At 33.7% G+C, this 21,304-nt stretch overlaps 1 protein-coding gene across 2 annotated transcripts; it reads left to right on the top strand.

The window, feature by feature from the left end:
- Positions 1–10,680: 10,680 nt before the first annotated feature.
- Positions 10,681–20,675, top strand: LOC141586217 (pre-mRNA-splicing factor ATP-dependent RNA helicase DEAH10). Of its 2 annotated transcripts, none has more exons than XM_074407383.1 (13): positions 10,681–11,007; positions 12,055–12,227; positions 12,310–12,356; positions 12,483–12,563; positions 13,127–13,343; positions 14,700–15,105; positions 16,129–16,332; positions 16,476–16,636; positions 17,609–17,794; positions 17,952–18,183; positions 18,917–19,116; positions 19,270–19,404; positions 19,964–20,675. In XM_074407383.1, exons 2-13 carry the CDS (start codon positions 12,163–12,165, stop codon positions 20,145–20,147), a joined length of 2,118 nt encoding a protein of 705 aa, XP_074263484.1. In that variant the 5' UTR covers positions 10,681–11,007; positions 12,055–12,162; the 3' UTR covers positions 20,148–20,675. The 2 variants fall into 2 exon arrangements, with proteins under 2 accessions (XP_074263484.1, XP_074263483.1); XM_074407382.1 differs by having other exon boundaries at positions 10,919–11,007; positions 12,142–12,227.
- Positions 20,676–21,304: the final 629 nt, after the last annotated feature.

Here is a 21,304-nt window from a genome sequence, read left to right as displayed (position 1 = left end):
CGTGTTTTGTACCGGTACTTTTCCAGTCTCCCTTATAACGGGTATATTTGTCACAAGTTTGCAATAGATTAAGTAATATCATGTGAAGTAGATAAGATAAAACAGAATGTTGTTTTCTAGGCACTCTACTTTTATCTTATCTATCCGATATGGGTTGTATTTGACTCGTCGCAAACTTTCGACGGATATATCCGTCACAAATGAAAATTTGTGTTTCCAGATACTCTTTTCTTTTTTTCAATAATTCTCAAAATACAAGAGTAAACCCAATAAGATGTATATTTATTTAAATGATCTTTTCATAAGGAATTTTATGGTATAATTTTTACAAGTATTAATTTAATGTATTTTTGTAAAAATCAAAGTCAATGGCTCACGTCGAAAAACAAAAAATCATATAATATGAAACGGAGTGAGTATATATATTGAATAGGTTGATAAGGTGTTTCATAAGTGGAATATAATCGAATATAAGTAGTACTCTTAGGGCATCCACAATAAATAAAGTATAAACGCAAAAAAAATTGTCCTTAATTTCCGAATTTGTTATCATAACACACCACAGTGAGGGTCGAAGTGGCTCAAGACAGTGTCTTACACAATGTCTCAATTAAGGTTATTATTGATCAGATAAATTCATATTTCCCATACATAATACTAACTCAATAGTCTTACTTAATAAGTCTTGCTTTAGATTGTCTTAACTTAAGAATTAAGACCTTTCTTTGTGATATAAAAATTTAAGATCATTAACAACTTTTTTTTATTTTTATCTATTTTGCGAGTCATTTTAAATTAAAACGGTCTCAAACATGAATATTTGGTGATGCGAACTGAGAAAAAAAAACAGAGAAGATAAGGCTGCAAGTGGAAAGTATGTAACTGCCACGTGGTTAAAGAATGGCCTTTAAAATTGCCAACATGGCAGCAAAAGCGAGTGCTACATGGCAGTTGTAAAAGGGTTCAAGAGTTATTGGCTGTCGATTACTGTAGAGGTGTAGAGTAAAGGAGGGGAGAGAAAGAGAGTATTTGGCCATAACGTGTTAGCTAGTCATTGTCTGAAGCTTTGTTCCATCTTTGACCGTCAACGTGTGATCTATTGGTAAGCATCATGAATCTTGGTCGTTAATTTAGTTGGTCAAGTCGGCCATTCTTTTATTTTTTCTATTAATAAAAACAATTGGTCTCCCTTGTCACGGGTTACCATTTGTGGCGGATATTTTGTGAGATAAAATGGTAACAAAATGGGTTAGTGGAGAAAGGGGACCACATGAATAGTATTGCAGAGCGAGAAAAAGTGGGTATGTGCCGTCACAAATGAGAATTTGTGTAATAAAAATAAGGGATATTTTTTCCGTCTACACTTAGGGTAACATTATTGGTAGTCTTAAGACAAGGCTTTGTAAGTCTTAAGACAGGACTCATTCAAGACTACCAATAATCTAGCATAGTCTTGACAAAGTCTTAAGTTGAGTCTTGGAAATCAAAGACTCAATTTAAAATTTTGGGTGATTCTTGACCTCCCATCTTAAAGGAAGATTAACCAATGAGTGAATTTCATGTGTCATTTTTTTAAAAAAAAAGAGTAAAGTGGAAAAGTAGAGTCCGAGCCGAGTTTGACGGATAATGTATAAAGTCTGCACTGGGTCTGAACAGTAAAGAAATAATAAAAGTTAGTGAAAAGCTAACGTGGCAGAGTCTTAAGACTTGGCAGAGTCTTAAGACTTGGGAGAGTCTTACTGATAATTTCACCCTGAACTTTTTCATTTTCTTAGATCTACCCCTATTTTCTTGCAAAAAAAACTTTGACCGTCGATAACTCTTGCCTACAAGTTCAGAATACGATAATTTTTTTTTTTTTAAATTGACCGTCTTTAAGAGGTCTTTAGTTTGGAAAATAATTCACCGACGTCTCAACTCGTAGTCGGGAATTATGGTCGGTCAAAGTTTATTCGTTAAAAAATGTTTGACGAACTATAACTTTTTGCGGTGATTTTTTTTTCAAATTCAAGGCCTTTACGAGATAATTGGTTTGAAAAAAAAAATTACCGTTTTCTGAACCCGTGACAGAGAATTATTGTCGGTCGAATTTTTTTTGTGAAAAACGAGGAGTACACCTTAGAAAACGAAAAAATTTAAGGTTACACGAGAGAATATCCCTAAAAATAATCTAAGAAGATCTCAATTTATTGCTTTAGATGGACATGCTCGTCTTAAATTTAAAAGAGTAAAGTAGTGTAATATAGTTTTTCGTCCCGGTCAATTGTCCCCACTCATATAGGTTGGTTTATTTACGAATAAAAAGTGTAAATTATTGACTGATACATCTTAAATAAGAGTGAAAATTATTGACCAGGATGAACAAAGTTTTCTGAAAAACATATTACCTATGAAGTAGGGAAAAAGAAAGACTTGTCTTATTCTTACAAATACTCCACTAATTGTCCCTTTTTAAGTTTAATAAGGCATCTATATTATTCTTAATATTTAAAAGAGACTGACTGTTAAAACTTAAAAAGATAAATATTGTCAAAATGGGTAGGCAATGAAAATATTTCTCGTTTTAGGTATACATAGGATCAGTGGCGGACCTAGAAGTTTAAGAGTGGGAGTGCACAATTGAAAGAAAATAAAATTCGAATAACATTGCAAAATAATTAGAGATAAAATTTCATCATCGTCATTACATAATCAAATTTCACAACACAAAATCATAAATAGACGACAATGAATCAAAACAAAAAGCAAAAAAAAAAAAAATGTTCATAGAAAATTTTATCTAAGAGAACTGAAAATTAACATCTAAATTACAAAATTGGTGAAGAGGGAGTTTCAATACTACATTTTTTTTTTGAGAAAAATATTAAGGTTTTAAGTTTTAAACAACTTACACAAAATGCAGTACAAGTCGTTGGAAAAAAATAAATGAAATAAGTATGGTCCGAGTAGCAAAGAGCCAAAAAAAGGGTGCTTCAGGGGGATAGAACCCTTGTGCAAATTAGACGAACCCTTGGAGTATTCAAATTTTATCTAAGAGAATGTTCATAGAAAATCATAAATAGACGACTATGAATCAAAACAAAAAGCAAAAAAAAAAAAAAAATGTTCATAGAAAATGTTATCTAAGAGAGCTGAAAATTAACATCTAAATTACAAAATTGGTGAAGAGGGAGTTTCAATACTGCGTTTTTTTTTTTTTTTGAGAAAAATATCAAGGTTTTAAGATTTGAACAACTTACACAAAATGCAGTACAAGTCGTTGGAAAAAAATAAACGAAATAAGTATGGTCCGAGTAGCAAAGAGCCAAAAAAAAGGGTGCTTCAAGGGGATCAAACCCTTGTGCTTTTGCTTAAAATTGAAAGCTTTATCCGCTGAGCCACTATTTGGCTATTGCCTATGTTTACACGGAAATGGTATCCATTATTGTTTTACGTTTTAGTTTTTAAAAAAAAAAATCCGCCAATCAAGGTGCGCACGTGGGGTGCTGTGTGCACCCCTGGGTCCGCCACTTCATAGGATTGAAGTTTGAATGTGGTTAAACAGTTTAAAATTGTGAATTCGCATGGTGATTATAGATTAAGTCGTCATTGAAAATGAAAATAAAAATAGATTTATTTGTAATCAAATTTATATTAAGTGTGGAAATGGATTGGCTTAATGGTAAAAGTGTATAGAGTAAGTTAACCTTACCCTCTATGGTTCGAGACGCCGTAGTAATTTTTTGGTAAATTTGGATAATAAAATAACGGAATTACTTTTTCACATACCGATTTTACTCTTTCACATACACTTTTTCATTATCTTTTTATCCCCTACCCTTCTTACCTAAAACCTAAATAAATTAATTCCTACTTCAACATTTTTCCTAAAATCTAATTGAGTTGCTCCAAAAAAAAAAAAAATTAAATAGTGAATCTTAATTCGCAAATTATAGTAACTTACTTGTTAGACAAATTTTTAACTTCAGAAAGAAAAACAAGTCATAACATCGATCAATTAATTAATCCTATATATTAAAGCAACAACCACAGAGCCTACGTGTCGCTCTGTGGTTAAAAGTCAATATGTCAAAGGCGGTTTTTAGTTTCCTGATTTTTAGGCCCATGTTCTGTATATGAATTAATTATCAAACAACTTTTGTTGAATAAACTCCTTTATGTATACCATTGACAATCAATTACTCCTTAGTTTTTAAAGTACGAGTAGTTTATAGTACAAAGTAGTAGGAGTTTATAGTTTTATTTAAATAATTAAACATTAATGGGTAAACATATATATTTAAAATTAACAAAATCAACAAGTGAAAAAATTCAGTTTATCAACTTAATAGAGCATAAATCACCGAAAAAAATAATAATAATTTGCTTATAATAGAGCAAAAATTACAAAAAAAATAAAAATAACTTGAATAATAGGCAATAATTTTCTTAAAATAAAAATACCAGGAAAACATATAACGAAAAATGTAATTTAAAAATACTAGAAAATAATTAAAGAGGAGTGAAAAATTGTTGGAATTGAAATTACGTTAATCAGATATCCGATTTAAAGTTCAAATTTTTCGATGTCTGATCCGAGGAACTACGGATATATCTGATTATTGATATCTGAATATTTACCGAAATAATCAATTATTAAATTTTGTTAAATAGTAACACCCAGACATATTTCGATAAAAAAATAAAAATTTACCGAACCCGAATAATATAGCCATAAAAGACTATAAATAAAAAATTTATCGAAATCAAAAAAATATGGGAGAAATTTATGAAGGATCAAAAGAAAGGGGGATTGAGAAATATAGTGTTTAGCTGGTGTTCCGATGATCTTGAAATGGAAATAGTGTAGCAGCGTAGGTGAGACGGAGTGAAGTGAGAAGGGAATTTACTCCGTTGTAGGCCGGGTTAAATCTTGAGGGTTGAAGAAGAAGATTGACTGCTGAATGAATGAGGAAATGTGAGCAAAGTAGAGATTTTAATTAATTTTTATGGTTGGTCATGTATTTAAACTAATGAGTTAATGACCCATCTTTATTATTGGACATGTTTTTAAGCAGTCTATTTTTAATATCATGCATCATGTATGGCATTTTGGCATCACCGTACATATCTGTCGCCTAAGAAGTTCAAAAATCCATCCTGTATATTTTTTTATTTTTTTTTATTATAACAAAAATTTTATTGGATAAATTAAAATTTTGGCATTTTGGCATCACCGTACAGGTATATATGTATCATGTATGGCATTTTGGCATACATTAATATCATGCATCATGTATGGCATTTTGGCATCACCGTACAGGTATATATGTATATTAGGTAAATTACTCGACAGTGACGGGCTCAAAATTTACAAGACATAGACTGAGGTAAAAAATACTCCACAATATCAATCACGAAATTATTAGTATATGTACTTTATTTCGCATTTCAGATATACATATAGTAATACGTTTTTGAAAATATATGGCTTATAGAATTTAATTCAACGCCTTATTGATTGAATCATTAATTAATTTTCTTTCTATAAAATAAACTTATCTTTGCCTATTAGATTAATTGCGTCCGGTTTAAATTTTGACCCTAAATTAAGGGATTAATCAGGGCGCAAGTTATGATTTATTTGCCTTGGCCTAAGATAAACGAGTCAAGGCAATTTTTAATAGGTTTAGACAAGATAATATCTTCATAGGCTCATTGTAAATCCGAAATTTTAATAAAACTCCTTTACACAAGTTTGATTATAACATAGTACCCGCGTAATTTTGCACGGGTTCAATAGTATGACGGTATGATAGTTGATAATATGTTATTTAATATAGCGATAAACGCGTATGTGATAGACTAAATAAAGTTGGCCCAAAGAAATTTCCCAAATATATTGTAAATTATAACAATGTGATAATATTTTATTTTATTTTTCGTATTTTCATTTGATAAGTATGGAGGAATATAATCTGGATGCGAAATGTGTAGTTAAAAAATCACGATATCTTTATTATGCCTATAATGATAATGAATCTCTTTATCGATAATGAATCTCTTTATTGCTAATGAATTTATAATTCAAAGTTTTGTGTAGTCGCAATTATGACATGATAAAATTAGGGTGCTCATTTTCGCAGTACATATTTTATTCATCACAATACATTATTGACAATTATACCCCTCTCATTTCTCCTTCCATTTTCTCTCTCTTATTTCTCTCTGATCTATTCTCTCTAATTTCACATACCCATTCTCCTCTAATAAACACGTAATACGTTGACAATTATTTTAATAATTGTATTGTACAACTTTATTAATATACTACATCAACAATTATTTTACATAAATGAGTATGTACTACGATGATAAATTTACCTAATATCTATATAAATATATTACGTTGATTTCTATGTAGTGTACAAGATATACGCTAAAATCAACCATTAACGATGTATAAAAATCACCAGTTTAACTACTAAAGCACACTATCTATGTACTACATCGTTAATAGTTTTGCAGTTAAACTAATGATTTTTTGTTAGAGATGCTAAAATCAACAATTAAAGAGGCTAGAAACCCTATCTTCATGCAAAGTACTTGATTAACCGGCGTTATTAAACGGTAATAGTATTTTGAGTCAAGTTTGCTAGAAGTATGATTTATGAGCTTTAAAAAAATTATTATCGACACATGTATTTCGTTGAAAACGAATATGGTCTCATTAAAAATGCGTTAACTTTGACAATTAATTGTAGAAGTTTTTATGTTGTGTCGCTACACAAGGTGGAAAAAAATATATTGTTTCATGTTAAAATTAATTTATATGGCCTTACGTTGTGCAATTATATGGGATTATTAGAGTAATTATATCAGATTATTTTATATGGCCGTACGTACTGGTTTAAAGTTGGTTTCTTTTAAAGACTAATTTTTGTTTGTTAGTTAGAAATAACGTATATTTTAATAAAATTATGAAGTATATAATATTATTGTTTACTTTTTAGTTACCATATATTTACAGAATAATATTACGAGCGTTTTAAAATGTGCACGAGAGACGATTTTAATTTTGTCCTATTTTACTAATTAACAAACTAAATGAAAAATGAGTTAAAATTATTTTAAACTTACACGGGTTCTACAAACGTGCACTAAATGAAAAGCATGTTTAACAATTTGCACGGGTATGTTACTATTCATACCAATTCACCTTTACAAGTTTGTGGCTATTTCAAGAGTCACAAGCAAAAAATGACCGAGGATTCTGATTAGCGATAATGATAATCGCGTGTCCACTAGAACAAATAACGTAGTTTATAAAGAAGTTTTCGAGAAATTACAGTACAATTTACTTGTGATTTTACACCGTAACAGCTTATTGGCTTATTGTTGTATTAATATATATATATATATATATATATATATATATATATATATATATATATATATATATATATATATATATATATATATATATTAATATATATATATATATACTCTCGATAGATACAACTTTATTATTGCTGTATTTTAGATATTTTGGATACATACTTCATCTAAAGAGCAACCACTATTAACACGTTTTTCTACAACAACCTAAATAATAATCCCGTGCAATTTGCACGGGTATAAAACTAGTCAATGAATAAAACAATTAACAATTCTAATCGATTAATTTGCGACACAAGTACTTGACCCCATGGACATTATCAACATATGAGCAATAATCATGGTGATATTATCAAAATTAACGTTTGTTCATTAATTCATTGTCATCATTATCATATGAGCAACAATCATGACAATCTTTCTAGAAAATAGTCAAATACATCATTTCGTCAAGTTTTTTATTCATGAATTCAATGTGGAATTTGGTCTTCGCTCCATGTGATTTTTTGCTTGCGATTGAGCGGCGGAACTGCGATGCGATTTGTTGTTGATAATTTGGGGATTCGGTCGTATCTAGGGTTAGAATTTGGGTGATTGATGGCGAAGTCGACCTAATTGTTGTCATTGTTGGTCGAATAAGGTAGTCGACTGGTGTTTGCCATCTAGAAGGTGGTGGTGGTGAGGGTGGCCAGTGGCCTACTATAGGTGGGGAGAGAAGGTGTGAGTAATTGTTTTGGGAAGAAAAAAATAACGAGGTTAAAATCGTAAAAAACGTACGTGAAAAAGCACAACCCTAAAATAAATGCAACGAGTGAGGCTCGACTGACTATTCTAACTCATTGAAAAACTGTTTTTTTTTTTTCCTCAAAAAAGTAGTCACTCGACCCATTCCAATGGCTGCAATTATATGGGATTATTAGAGTAATTATATCAGATTATTTTATATGGCCGTACGTACTGGTTTAAAGTTGGTTTCTTTTAAAGACTAATTTTTGTTTGTTAGTTAGAAATAACGTATATTTTAATAAAATTATGAAGTATATAATATTATTGTTTACTTTTTAGTTACCATATATTTACAGAATAATATTACGAGCGTTTTAAAATGTGCACGAGAGACGATTTTAATTTTGTCCTATTTTACTAATTAACAAACTAAATGAAAAATGAGTTAAAATTATTTTAAACTTACACGGGTTCTACAAACGTGCACTAAATGAAAAGCATGTTTAACAATTTGCACGGGTATGTTACTATTCAGACCAATTCACCTTTACAAGTTTGTGGCTATTTCAAGAGTCACAAGCAAAAAATGACCGAGGATTCTGATTAGCGATAATGATAATCGCGTGTCCACTAGAACAAATAACGTAGTTTATAAAGAAGTTTTCGAGAAATTACAAGACAATTTACTTGTGATTTTACACCGTAATGACTTATTGGCTTATTGTTGTATTAATATATATATATATATATATATATATATATATATATATATATATATATATATATATATATATATTAATATATATATATATATACTCTCGATAGATACAACTTTATTATTGCTGTATTTTAGATATTTTGGATACATACTTCATCTAAAGAGCAACCACTATTAACACGTTTTTCTACAACAACCTAAATAATAATCCCGTGCAATTTGCACGGGTATAAAACTAGTCAATGAATAAAACAATTAACAATTCTAATCGATTAATTTGCGACACAAGTACTTGACCCCATGGACATTATCAACATATGAGCAATAATCATGGTGATATTATCAAAATTAACGTTTGTTCATTAATTCATTGTCATCATTATCATATGAGCAACAATCATGACAATCTTTCTAGAAAATAGTCAAATACATCATTTCGTCAAGTTTTTTATTCATGAATTCAATGTGGAATTTGGTCTTCGCTCCATGTGATTTTTTGCTTGCGATTGAGCGGCGGAACTGCGATGCGATTTGTTGTTGATAATTTGGGGATTCGGTCGTATCTAGGGTTAGAATTTGGGTGATTGATGGCGAAGTCGACCTAATTGTTGTCATTGTTGGTCGAATAAGGTAGTCGACTGGTGTTTGCCATCTAGAAGGTGGTGGTGGTGAGGGTGGCCAGTGGCCTACTATAGGTGGGGAGAGAAGGTGTGAGTAATTGTTTTGGGAAGAAAAAAATAACGAGGTTAAAATCGTAAAAAACGTACGTGAAAAAGCACAACCCTAAAATAAATGCAACGAGTGAGGCTCGACTGACTATTCTAACTCATTGAAAAACTGTTTTTTTTTTTTCCTCAAAAAAGTAGTCACTCGACCCATTCCAATGGCTGCTCTTTTATGGAGTCATCATGTGACTTGACGACTCTTTCTTGAACTATTTTTGATCTTGTGTAGATTCTAGTTTGACAAATATTTCAAAATTAGTCAAATTGATTTTCTTTTGACATTATTTTTTTAAAAAAAATGTCATTTTTCCCATGTTTGCATTTTAGTAAGTGCAAAGTTAAATGGATCCTAAATCCCCGATCATTAAGAATTTAACATAGTTTCACACACTATTATTTCTCCCAACTAAGCACCTAAATTTCATCTCTTATCTTTCTCTTAAAACCTAATGTAATTCATCCCAAAATCTTCTATACTTGCAATACTTCTTTTCGGGTGGTGTACGCCATTGAAGATGTTCACTGATGAGCTCATATAATCGATGTTTAAATGGATTGAGAGTATTGTTATTGGCAATAAATTACGTTTCTTTTTTTTGGAAGCACTATTCGGTCATTATGTGCATATTATGTAGATTCTCCACGATTGGAGCGGTGAACATTTGCATAAACTTGTTGCAAAACCGCAACAAGGCTTTGCCAGGTGATTGAAAGGTGACCGTGGTCAAGTCGATCATGTCATACGAGTCCGAGAGCACTACGACCAAAAGAGTCATAGGCCAAACTGACATAACTATGATGACACAACATAGTAGAGGGAAGGAAAGAACAATGAAGAGTTGAGGCATTGGTACAATTTTGTGTTTTTTTTTTATCCAAATCGTTCCGAGCTACACTATAACGAAGAATTCGAATTTAACCTACAATTCGAAATCCGACCGCATTCGAGCTGATACAAATATCTCTTTATCCAAATCATAGAATAACTGAATAGCAACATGCCTAAAATTGACTTGAATTCGAAATGACCCGTTTCACTCGGCTGCCCCAATTCAATTAACCCGTTTAACGTGTCTACTAGGCACTACAAGTCTACAACCCCCTCCCTACTCCCTAGTCCATCCATCGACATTTGACACCATCACTTAAACACTTGCCGCCATCTCCTTTTTCCCCAAATCAATTTGGTTTATTGCTGAAATTAGGGTTTTAATTTTTACAGTTGCTGCTCCGTGTACTGAGAAACAGGGGGAAAAAAGAAAAAAAAAAAAAAAAAAATTGAAAAGGCGCTGTAGAATACCACGTAAACATATTACTCCGTATATTCTATACAAAATAAAACAAAACCAATATCCAAAATACGACCACTTTACCGCCGCCCACCTCCGGCCTTCCACCTTACCGTCGGCTTACTCCTCACCTCCGGCCTTAATCCTGCCGTAGTGTCGCCCTGGGTAGTGGGTAAGTAATTTTTTTTCGCCCAAATTCGATTCTTGAGCATTTGATTGATTGAATATTTGGTTCATTAATTTGTTAATTGTTCTTATTAGTTTGTTAATCTATTTCTCTATTTGTGTAATTGTAGATTTGGGTTAGTTTAGATTGAATGATTGGTTAATTATCTCATTTTTCTCAAACCCTAAATCAATCACTCACTTAGCAATTAATTTCGATTCGTAGGATACTTGTTTGAGTTCAATTTATGTATATTGGGTAATTATTAGAGGCGTTTGGCCCCGCCTTCTTTAGTGCCATCAGGTAGGTTTTGTAGTAATTGATTCTCTTCATATCATGCCTTCCTTGTGGAAGTCTCACATTTCCTGCATCACTCATGCCTGCATTTTGGTTTCACATACATCAATGTTTAAGTATTTCCATCTTTTGGGTAAAATGAACCAAGGGTGTTGAGTCCTCCGGACAGCAGAGGTAGGGTAGGGGAGGGCTAATTGAGGCGCTTGGCCCCGCTGGATAATAGACTGTGGGATTTCCGTAAAGCTCTTTTTACATAAGTAATAGCCTTGTATAAACCCCATAGTACCTCATTTAGCCTATAAGAGTTTGCCTGCCAATTCAACAAGAAACGAATACAGAAGAAAACCAAGGATAAGCATGTAATTTTAGTACTGTGGGTTATTGATTGATGTATAATTACAAGTAATGAGATGGAAGTGTGAGTATCATAGAGGCGAATCCAGCATTCCAGTCATTTCGGTAGCCGGGCGTCTTAGACTTGCTTCCCAAAGGTGGATTCAAGATATAGTAAGATGTGGGTTGGTGTTTCGCCTCTTAATTGCATTAATTTTGCTTGGTGTTTCGCCTCTTAGTTGCATTAATTTCGTTGTCGTTTATTTATTATCTAAGATTAATGTGAATGATATGGCTGTGTTCAAGTTTTGGCTGTGTTCAACTTAGGTTTGTTGGTATTTGGTTTAGAGTTTTTGGTATATATGTATTGACAATGTTAGAATTTTAATGTATAAATGTTGTCCGCAATTTTTTTTTTCTTAGTGTGCCACCCCTTTAGTCAAATCCTGGATCCGCCCCTGCTGAGAAACGTAAATTATTCAGCAGCTAACTAATCCGCCATTGTTAAAGCTCGAGCAAAAATCAATCGATATGCCATCAATGGCGAACTCACAAATTCGCCACTCAAACGACACCGTTTCCAACAACAACTCCAGGTTTTCCTCTTACTAACCGTTTTTTCCCCAATTTATCTTTGTTTTTGAGCTCTAATGAACAATTAATTCGTTCCTATTGCAGGCGGCAAAAGATTTTAGAGCAGACGAAATCTCTTCCTATAGCTTCAGGTAGAATTCAACTTGTCTCACTTATTATTGATTTATTATTATTGTTGAAACTAATGAACAAATTTAGGTTTGGCAGAACGATTGAATTGTAGAAGTAATGTTGATTTTGTTTTGAATTTTTGATAGTTGAGAAGCGATTAGTTGAAGAAGTTCGTAAGAATCAAACTCTTATTATTGTTGGTGAAACCGGAAGTGGCAAAACTACTCGTAAGTTTTTCGACTGTTCAATTGTATTGTTCGTGTTATCGTTGGATTAATTTGTTGTTCTATAGTCGGTAATGCATAATCGTTGGTTCGAGAAACAATGCAGCTTGTTAGATACCACTGTTTGTTAATTTGTTAATTTTTGTTGTTTTTTTTCTATGTGATTTGTCTATTTGTCTTTTTAGCACTTAGTAATCACTTCACATACTGAAGTTGTCGAATTTAGTCGAACTTTGCTCCTTGTCCCTCAAGACCTTGTTCTTTCGGACTCAGTATAAGCTCATTTCAAGTCAGTTCAACAAATTTCAGTTCAAAAAAACATGGCCTAACTCTCTCAAAGTTCAATGAAAGTAGGAAAATTTGATGAACAACTGCAAGATGAGGTTAAGATGTTTAATTTAATCCGAGAAACATAAGTGAGAGTTGTTTTTCATTGGTGAGGCAATACTTGCAGTTGTAGCAAAGTAAACAGGAGCTATCTTTTGTTGATGTTTCTGTGAGAGACTGAGAGTGCCTTGTTTACGACTTTGTCATGCTGAATGGAAACCCTTTTTTTTATACCACAGAGCTACCGCAGTTCTTGTTTAAAGCTGGTTTTGGCCGTGAAGGAAAGGTGATAGGGGTTACTCAACCAAGGCGTGTTGCTGCTGTCACTGTAGCAAAAAGAGTAGCTGAAGAATGTGGTGTATCGTTAGGTCAACGGGTTGGTTACTCGATTAGGTTTGATGATATGACTTGTAGCTCAACAAGAATCAAGTATATGACAGATGGATTATTGTTGAGGTACATACATCCTTTAAATGACTCGTCGCTTTTTTAAATGTCATAAAATTTGTTGTACACACTGCATATTTGCAAATTACTAAGTTATGCTACTTGGGATTGATGTGAGTAGTTACCTGTATTTAAGAGAAACATGACGATAAATGCAGTGTTAAGTGGTTGGTTCATTATCTCCTTTTTCTAAAGAGCTGAATGGTGGGTGTTGGTCTAACAGCTTCTAAAAACATTGGATGAACTTTACATATTCTTTTAAAGTGTCACTTCGCATATCTTTTTCCTTTAAGCAGCAGACAATACCATAGCTATCTCAATTCCTATTACAAGGCTCTTGTCAAGGGAACTGTTTCATCCATAACTACAAGAAAGCTCACTCACCAGTTCCTTATTGGACTCCTGGACAGACCACATAATGATTTCATTTTACTACAAATTCTCCCTTTGTTGTGAATAATAAGCCATGTAATTTTATGGCAGAAGCATTGTTAAACTGGTCATTAACTGTGAAAGATGCCTACAATTATTCACAAATTGGTAGGTCATTCTGGTGCATTGGGTTCCTCTACATACTTATAGAGTTAGTTATTTTATGTAAGCTTCTCTACTTTCTACTCTGTATAAGATTGAAAACCAGAAGAGGAAAATGCAGGAGCACTTGGCTGTTGTTTGGTTTTTGAGGTTATGATGCAAAATTGATGGCATTATACTAAGAGACACTTTCTTAGTTTCTCTCTGTGTTTCTATTGTGCAATGACAGAGGAGATCAATCAGGCATACTATTTATGGATGAGAGGAATTCACTTCGAGAGCAGTGGATAGTATATACACCAGTTTTTCACAAGGGACCTTGTGAACAATCCAATGATGAGAGTATGCCAATCCTATGTCTTAAGGGCAGTCTAATATAGTGACGTTGAGGGTTCGTAATATCTAGGAAAAGGAGGTAAGAAAAAGGAGGGGCCTATAAGAATCAGTTAGACAGAGTAATTGACCTGTGATTTCTACATTGGGGCCATGCTTAAAATTTTAGAAGGAGCATTATGTGGAAACAAGTATGTCGTAAGATACCTGATGACATTAATAGGCTAAGTTCTGACGTTTGAGTTACGGAAAAGATGGTCACTTGCATTGCAATTAAAGCTCTTAATGTAGATTAGCAAGGAGGTCATATGGGTGCTACATGTTGCAACATTGAAATGTTTCTGATTGATTGCTTTCCTTCTGGTCATTATGGGTGCTCTTAATTCTACATCATTGAGATATTATGTAATGGTTTGGTTGCTTCTTGATTATGAAATTTTAAGTCTAAATTTTTCCACATTATGAAATAATAATAATGTGAGTGTTTCTTATATTCAGGGAATCATTGTTGGACCCATATCTATCTAAGTATTCAGTTATCATTGTTGATGAAGCTCATGAAAGAACTGTTCACACTGATGTGCTACTGGGTTTACTGAAAGATGTCCAGAAAGTAAGATCACTTGCTGGAAAAGACTCCTTAAACCTTGGTAGCACAAATATCAGTAGAGACGTTAAGTTAGATAAAGAAAATGGGACCACTCTTAAGCAGTGCCAGGTTACAAAACTTCCTCCGCTGAAGTTGATAATTATGTCTGCTAGTTTAGATGCTCAAATTTTCTCCGAGTACTTTGATGGTGCAAAGGCTGTCCACGTCCAAGGCAGACAGTTCCCCGTGGATGTGTTCTATACTCTGTATCCTCAGTCTGATTATGTGGAAGCAGCAATATCAACAATATTTCAGGTAGTCTAGATTCTTAGTGGCCAATTCTTTTTATCTGGTACTCGTACTACTGGTAAAGGTGTATGAAATCTGGCAGTATACTAGTTGATCTAAACTTCCTAGTTTTTGTTAGTTGTTCTTGAGTTTCAAATCTGATTTTACCTAGTATTTAACTAAATTTTTTAGAAAGAAAGAAACTTTTATGAGTCATTTTCAATCAAGCCTGTTTTAAAATCCCCGACTCCAAATTATTCTGGGACTGAAGTAGCGTTGTCTTTTTTAAATATCTTCATTTCCAGTGGAACCAAATACTCATTATTCTTTGGTTTTGGATTTTACGATGGAATAAAGAAAAGTATCTGACCTAACTGATTGTGCCTCATTTATTGTGAAGTAGCGCGCCATTCTCTTTGCATTGTTCATTTTGGGTCATTGGAAACAAACCATGGTTTAAAATCGCGGTATCTATCGCAATAGCGGTCAATGTAACGATGTTGCAGAACCGTCCGCTACTCGGCTGTCGCCGTCTGGGTCTCTAGTGATGATATTTATTTTGAAAAGCTGTTATAGGTATTTTTTAATTTATTTTCTACTTCATATCAAATTAAGATTATAACTATTTAGAATAATTAATTTGACCAATATTATACAATGTTTTAGTGTTTCTCATTACAATGTTGTGGCCGGTGAAGTTAGAACTCGGTTATCTCAGGGTTCTTTTCTCTCTTCACATGTTGATTAAAATCTTTATGTTTGGACGCTCGAAGGCCCTTGTTTAGAGCTTTTATTCTCATGGCTGTACAAAACAAAGTTAACAAACTATAGGGATGCATTTTTTGCTATTTGATCTCTGGACATGACACAAGTCCGTTGCTATGCTGTCTGCTGTACCAGATTAAATGATCATAAGCATTGAATGTGGTTTCTTTGCTCTATTATGAACTGTGAATGACGGAGGAACTTACATTGATAATGATTTCGTTTCTTCATTGCTTTATGCTTATTTCATGGTGTATGATTCTCAAGGTTTTTTTGCATTTGTAGATTCATTTAGAAGAGGCTCTAGGTGACATACTCATATTTTTGACTGGTCAAGAAGAAATTGAAAGTGTCGAGGGGCTTGTGAGAGAGAAACTACGTCAGTTCCCTGAAAACAACCAAAATCTTGTGACTGTTTCTATATTTGCTTCTCTTCCCTCTGAACAACAAATGAAAGTTTTCATGCCTGCGCCGAATGGCTTTCGTAAGGTAAAAGATACGAAGTAGTTTTTTCCTCTCTTGCGAATTAATATCAGAAATCTGACAATACAACAACAGAAATATTAAGATGATAGCTAAAGTCGTATCTTCTATTTTATTGAGTTTAAGGCTTATAAAGTTATCATATCTAGGTAATACTTGCAACAAACATTGCCGAGACATCGGTGACTATACCAGGAATAAAGTATGTTATCGACCCGGGAGTGGTGAAAGCACGTAACTTCAATCCAAAAACAGGGGTAGAATCATTAAGCATTATTCCTACTTCTAAAGCACAAGCTCTTCAAAGAAGGTAGGTATGCATGGATGCTTGACAATTTTTCTCGTGCTATTACTATTCTTTGGTCAGATGACATTAGCCTTTTCATTAGTGTCACTGATGCTTCCAACTATGTCTTGATTAATAGTTACTGTAGAGTGCAGAGTAAAATTTAATCACAATCTGCAATGGAGATTCTCAGATCATATTACCCATTTACTAGACGATTATTTGTTGATATCAAATGACTTTTACTTCTCATTTCCTTGCTTCTCTTGGTGTTGGTCGTGGTCCTATTGTGTTCAATTTCCTTGAGCTTAATACTTTCAACCAATAATAGTATAATCATCGAAGTATCTACTGTAATATCAACTTGGCTGTTTTAGGTTCTTTAAGTTCTGGCTATTTCTGCTATGATTATTGTACTCTGAATTTTAATTTGATAATTATTACACCAATTAGATGCAGTTGTAAGTTATAGAAGGGTATGCACAACTAGATTGAGCTACAGGTTTTAATTGCATTCATTACGTTAATTACGTGAGCTATCAAATAATGATGGGTGGGAATCTTGATGAAAATGTGTTCACTAATTGGGAAGAATTATGAAAATCTTGTCAACAAGATTGTTATGCAGTAATGGGGCTGCCTTTTACCTATTTTTCTACTATAACTGTCATAGGTGCTCCATGCTCATTGATGGTAATGTAGAAAAGAGTGTAATTTAAATGTTAAGCTACACCCCCCTCATACCCCTTGGAGCATTTCCTACCAATATGAAAGCATTTATTTTTCCATTAGGTATTAGATACAAGTTCTTGCAAGTCAAAAGCATTTATTTTCAAAGTTACAGTGTCATTTAGTAGACGGTTTCATTAAGGCGGTGGGCCTGTGGGTGTAGCAACATGGCTATTGACTTTCTATTTTTCCTGTATAAATAAACAAAATGGTGTAGGAAAATTTGATGATTAGTCATCTAAACTTCATAGTCACGCCTTCTTTCAGTGGACGTGCAGGGCGTGAAGGTCCAGGAAAGTGCTTCCGCCTCTATCCAGAGAATGAGTTTGAGAAACTTTTGGATTCCACAGTGCCAGAAATCAAAAGATGCAACCTCTCCAATGTCATTTTACAGCTCAAAGCTTTAGGTGTTGATGACATTATTGGCTTTGACTTTATGGAAAAACCTTCACGGTAGGACAAAATTCAATGACCAACTTAGTTTAACAATCTAAAAGTTTTTAAGTTTTTACTCGATGATCGTAATATACAATTCATGATCCAGCTGTATGGCTCCTTATGGAAATCTGGAGCCTTTCTGTTTTTGACAATCGTTGAAAATTTTGAGCAGGATGGCCATCGTGAAGTCTTTAGAGGAATTGTTTTTGCTTGGTGCTCTAACAGACGATTCTAAGCTATCAGATCCTGTTGGGCAGCAAATGGCTAAACTTCCGTTAGACCCTGTCTATTCCAAGGCTCTTATCTTGTCTAGTCAATTCAATTGCCTGGAGGAAATGCTGATAACTGTGGCGATGCTCTCTGTTGAATCTATTTTTTATATGCCACGTGACAAGCAAGATGAGGTATGAATGTCAAACTATACTGCCTTGTTCTTTTGGGACTGCTTTTACAATGGTTTCAAGTTTCGTGCGGATACTAGCACCATTCTGCTGTTTTTTTGTGGCTGTTCCATTACTGTTGTAGCCAACAATCCAACATCTTCATAGTTGAGCTATTCACGAACAATTAAGTAGAGTATTTGCTGTGAAGTGATTATGTATCAAATAACGTTAGCAGCAAGCTAGCGAGAGGTCGTAGCCTTCACGTTATTTTAAATGGTAATGGATGGAGTATATGATGAGCATTCCCATGTCACATGAATGAGACTATGAGAGGCTGAATCATTTTGACTCTCCAATTCCCCCATTTTTTTCACTGCTTCTACCAAGTCAATTAAAACTTCAACGACCAGCTTTCTTCCCCTTCCAAGTTTCAACAATTTATATACCTTCATGTTTACAAGGTTACAAGTATGTGAGAAAAACAGTATGAACCTGTGACCGGAAGCTTTGATTAGTTGTACGATCAACTGATAGAAGGAGTTTTCCCTTCTAGACTGAGCAAATCAGATGAAGTGCATATTTCAAAATGTGTTCAGAGAATTATTGGAACTCTTGCAAGTAATTAAATACTATCATGTTATTTGATTTTTTCATGTTATAAATTTGTGATCATGTGAATTGTTTTTCTTTTCAAAATGAACTTGTGTCTGTTTTTTGACTTGCTTTTTTTTCCGTCTTATGTTACTGAGTTCAGGCTAAGAATGTAATAAAACACTTCGCAAGTCCAGAAGGAGATCACATCACCTTTATTAATGTGTATAGATCATGTGATGATTTCATGAATAAGGCCAATGTGGGCATTAGCAAGGAGAAATCTCTCAAAAATCTGAGGAAGTGGTGCAAAGACAACTTTGTGAATGCTCGTTCATTACGACATGCTCGTGATGTGCACAGGTATCATCTCTCTAACTGATTGTTGTAAAATGGGAGGCCTGGTTGGATACTTCGTGTACACATGTTTCATGGAGTATCATACTTTTTAACTGTTGTGCTACATTTACCTCCATAATTGATGGATTTTGAAGATTGCTGGGTTTTTTCATGCAGTCAAATTCAGTCCCATGTTAAACAAATGGGATTTCGTATTTCTTCGTGCGGGGAGGATATGCTTCTATTTCGCAGATGCCTTGCTGCCGCCTTTTTCCTTAACGCTGCTTTGCGGCAGCCTGACGGTACATACAGGTACGTGTTTCTTCACTTCGATTTAAGATTTCTGTGTAGTTTCTTTGTGATTGAGAATCTTTATAACCTTTCTATAAGACTCTAAATTTTATTTTATCTTTGTATATAAAGCAAAAAATATATTTTTCTTAGTAAATGGGCATGCAGGCCTGTCATGTCAAAAACAGATCTGACACTATACCCGGAATACAAGAAATGACAAATTCATAATCAAACAGAAGATTACATATTTAAAAATAACAAAAATCTCTCTGTCACGAGTCACGACCAGCAATGACCCTAATCAAATCGGTTGACCAAACAAATAACTGACCTAAAGATAACCGGACCCAAAGTAACCCGAACTTGATGCCCAATTAGCTGAATACCCCAAACATGCTTGCAACTTGAAATGGCCCGGCTTGATCCATCTCAAAATGTATAACACACATAAATGACCCGGCCAAGCCCTGATCAAATGACCCATTTTCTGGCGGATTGCCAATTGCCATAGATTTATGATTAACCAGTTGAATTATTGCATGCAGTATTGACAATTATGTTTTTATGTATTGAATAGGGCATTGTCAAGTAGCCAGGTAGTGCAAATACACCCGACTTCATTGCTGTTTCGGACAAAAGCAGACTGCATAATATTCGATGAGCTTCTCCGAACAAATCAGAATTATATCCGAAATATTACTATTATTGATCCCATGTGGTTAGCTGAGCTTGCTCCTCATTTCTTTGCCGCTCAAGATTGACTTCGTCTCTGCCATCTATGAAAAGGTGTTAAATTCATTTTTGGCACATAGGGATGGTTCCTGCTGTTATTCAAATCTTAATGTCTCAATTCCATGGAGCAAGGAAGGTAAAAACATTTATAATAGCAGGAAGAAGACAAAGGAGCTGAACTGGATTTTAGGATGCAATAGAGAAGAGAGAATGGGAGCGTTTTTAACACCGAGTTGGGGTTATTCGGGAAGGAGAACATTGTTTCAAATTTTTGAGGAAAATGTAGGAAATAACCTGTAAATGGATAGAAAAATAGAAAAATAGTCCGAGTTTCAGTTTTTGTTAGAAAAAATGTGTAGCATTTACCAGGTAGTAACTTCTGAGAGTTTTGTAATAGGCGGTAATTGGGAGTAAAATGTTGTATTGAAACGTTTTCTTGATTGACAGAGGAAGTAATGATCGGAGTAATCGACTTCTGTAAGAAACACCATGCCGTACTTTTGTATGGTATGGAGTCTGTGGACTATGGCAATCATGAAATGGACTTGACGGATTAATTTCTTCCATTTTTTTTTTTATATAAAGGCATTCTTGTTAATTTAGTATAAGAGTATTTGTAGAGGCTTATTACTAAGCCCACCGAGTATCGTCTACGTTGATTTTATTAAACCATAGCATTATGAGTTATGACCTTCCAATATTAATGAATATGAGGAGAAGAATAAGGGAAGCACCTATTCTTGCTTGTGACTAGGGTGTAACCGAGCCGATTTGAGCTCGAGCTCAGGTGGGTTTGTAATCGGCTCGAAAACTTGAGCTTGAAATCGGCGAAAACTTGAGCTTGAAATCGGCTTGGAATTTTCCGAGTTTAAAAAATTAAAGCTCGGATTAGGCTCAAGCTCGATTAAATCATAATTTTCTTTACTTTCTTTAACTTTTAAATCAAATTAAAAAGAAATATATTTAAAGAAAAATACAAATATAAAATACTTATTAACTACTATAATAAAAATATAAACATAAATTCTAAAATATGATTTTGTTAATAACAAAAACAATTGTAACCCAAGATGTGTGAGTCTAGTGGAATTCCAGGGTAACCTCAAAGCCTCCTAAGGAGGAATTGCGAGGTCCTGGGTTCGATTCCCTAGATGAACACTTTCTTGGGGACCTGACGTCCGGAGAG

Source organism: Silene latifolia, chromosome 6, assembly GCF_048544455.1.
Source record: "Silene latifolia isolate original U9 population chromosome 6, ASM4854445v1, whole genome shotgun sequence".
NCBI lineage: Eukaryota > Viridiplantae > Streptophyta > Magnoliopsida > Caryophyllales > Caryophyllaceae > Silene > Silene latifolia.
Note: the sequence above shows the minus strand (reverse complement) of the source record. Positions and strands in the feature narration are given on the sequence as shown.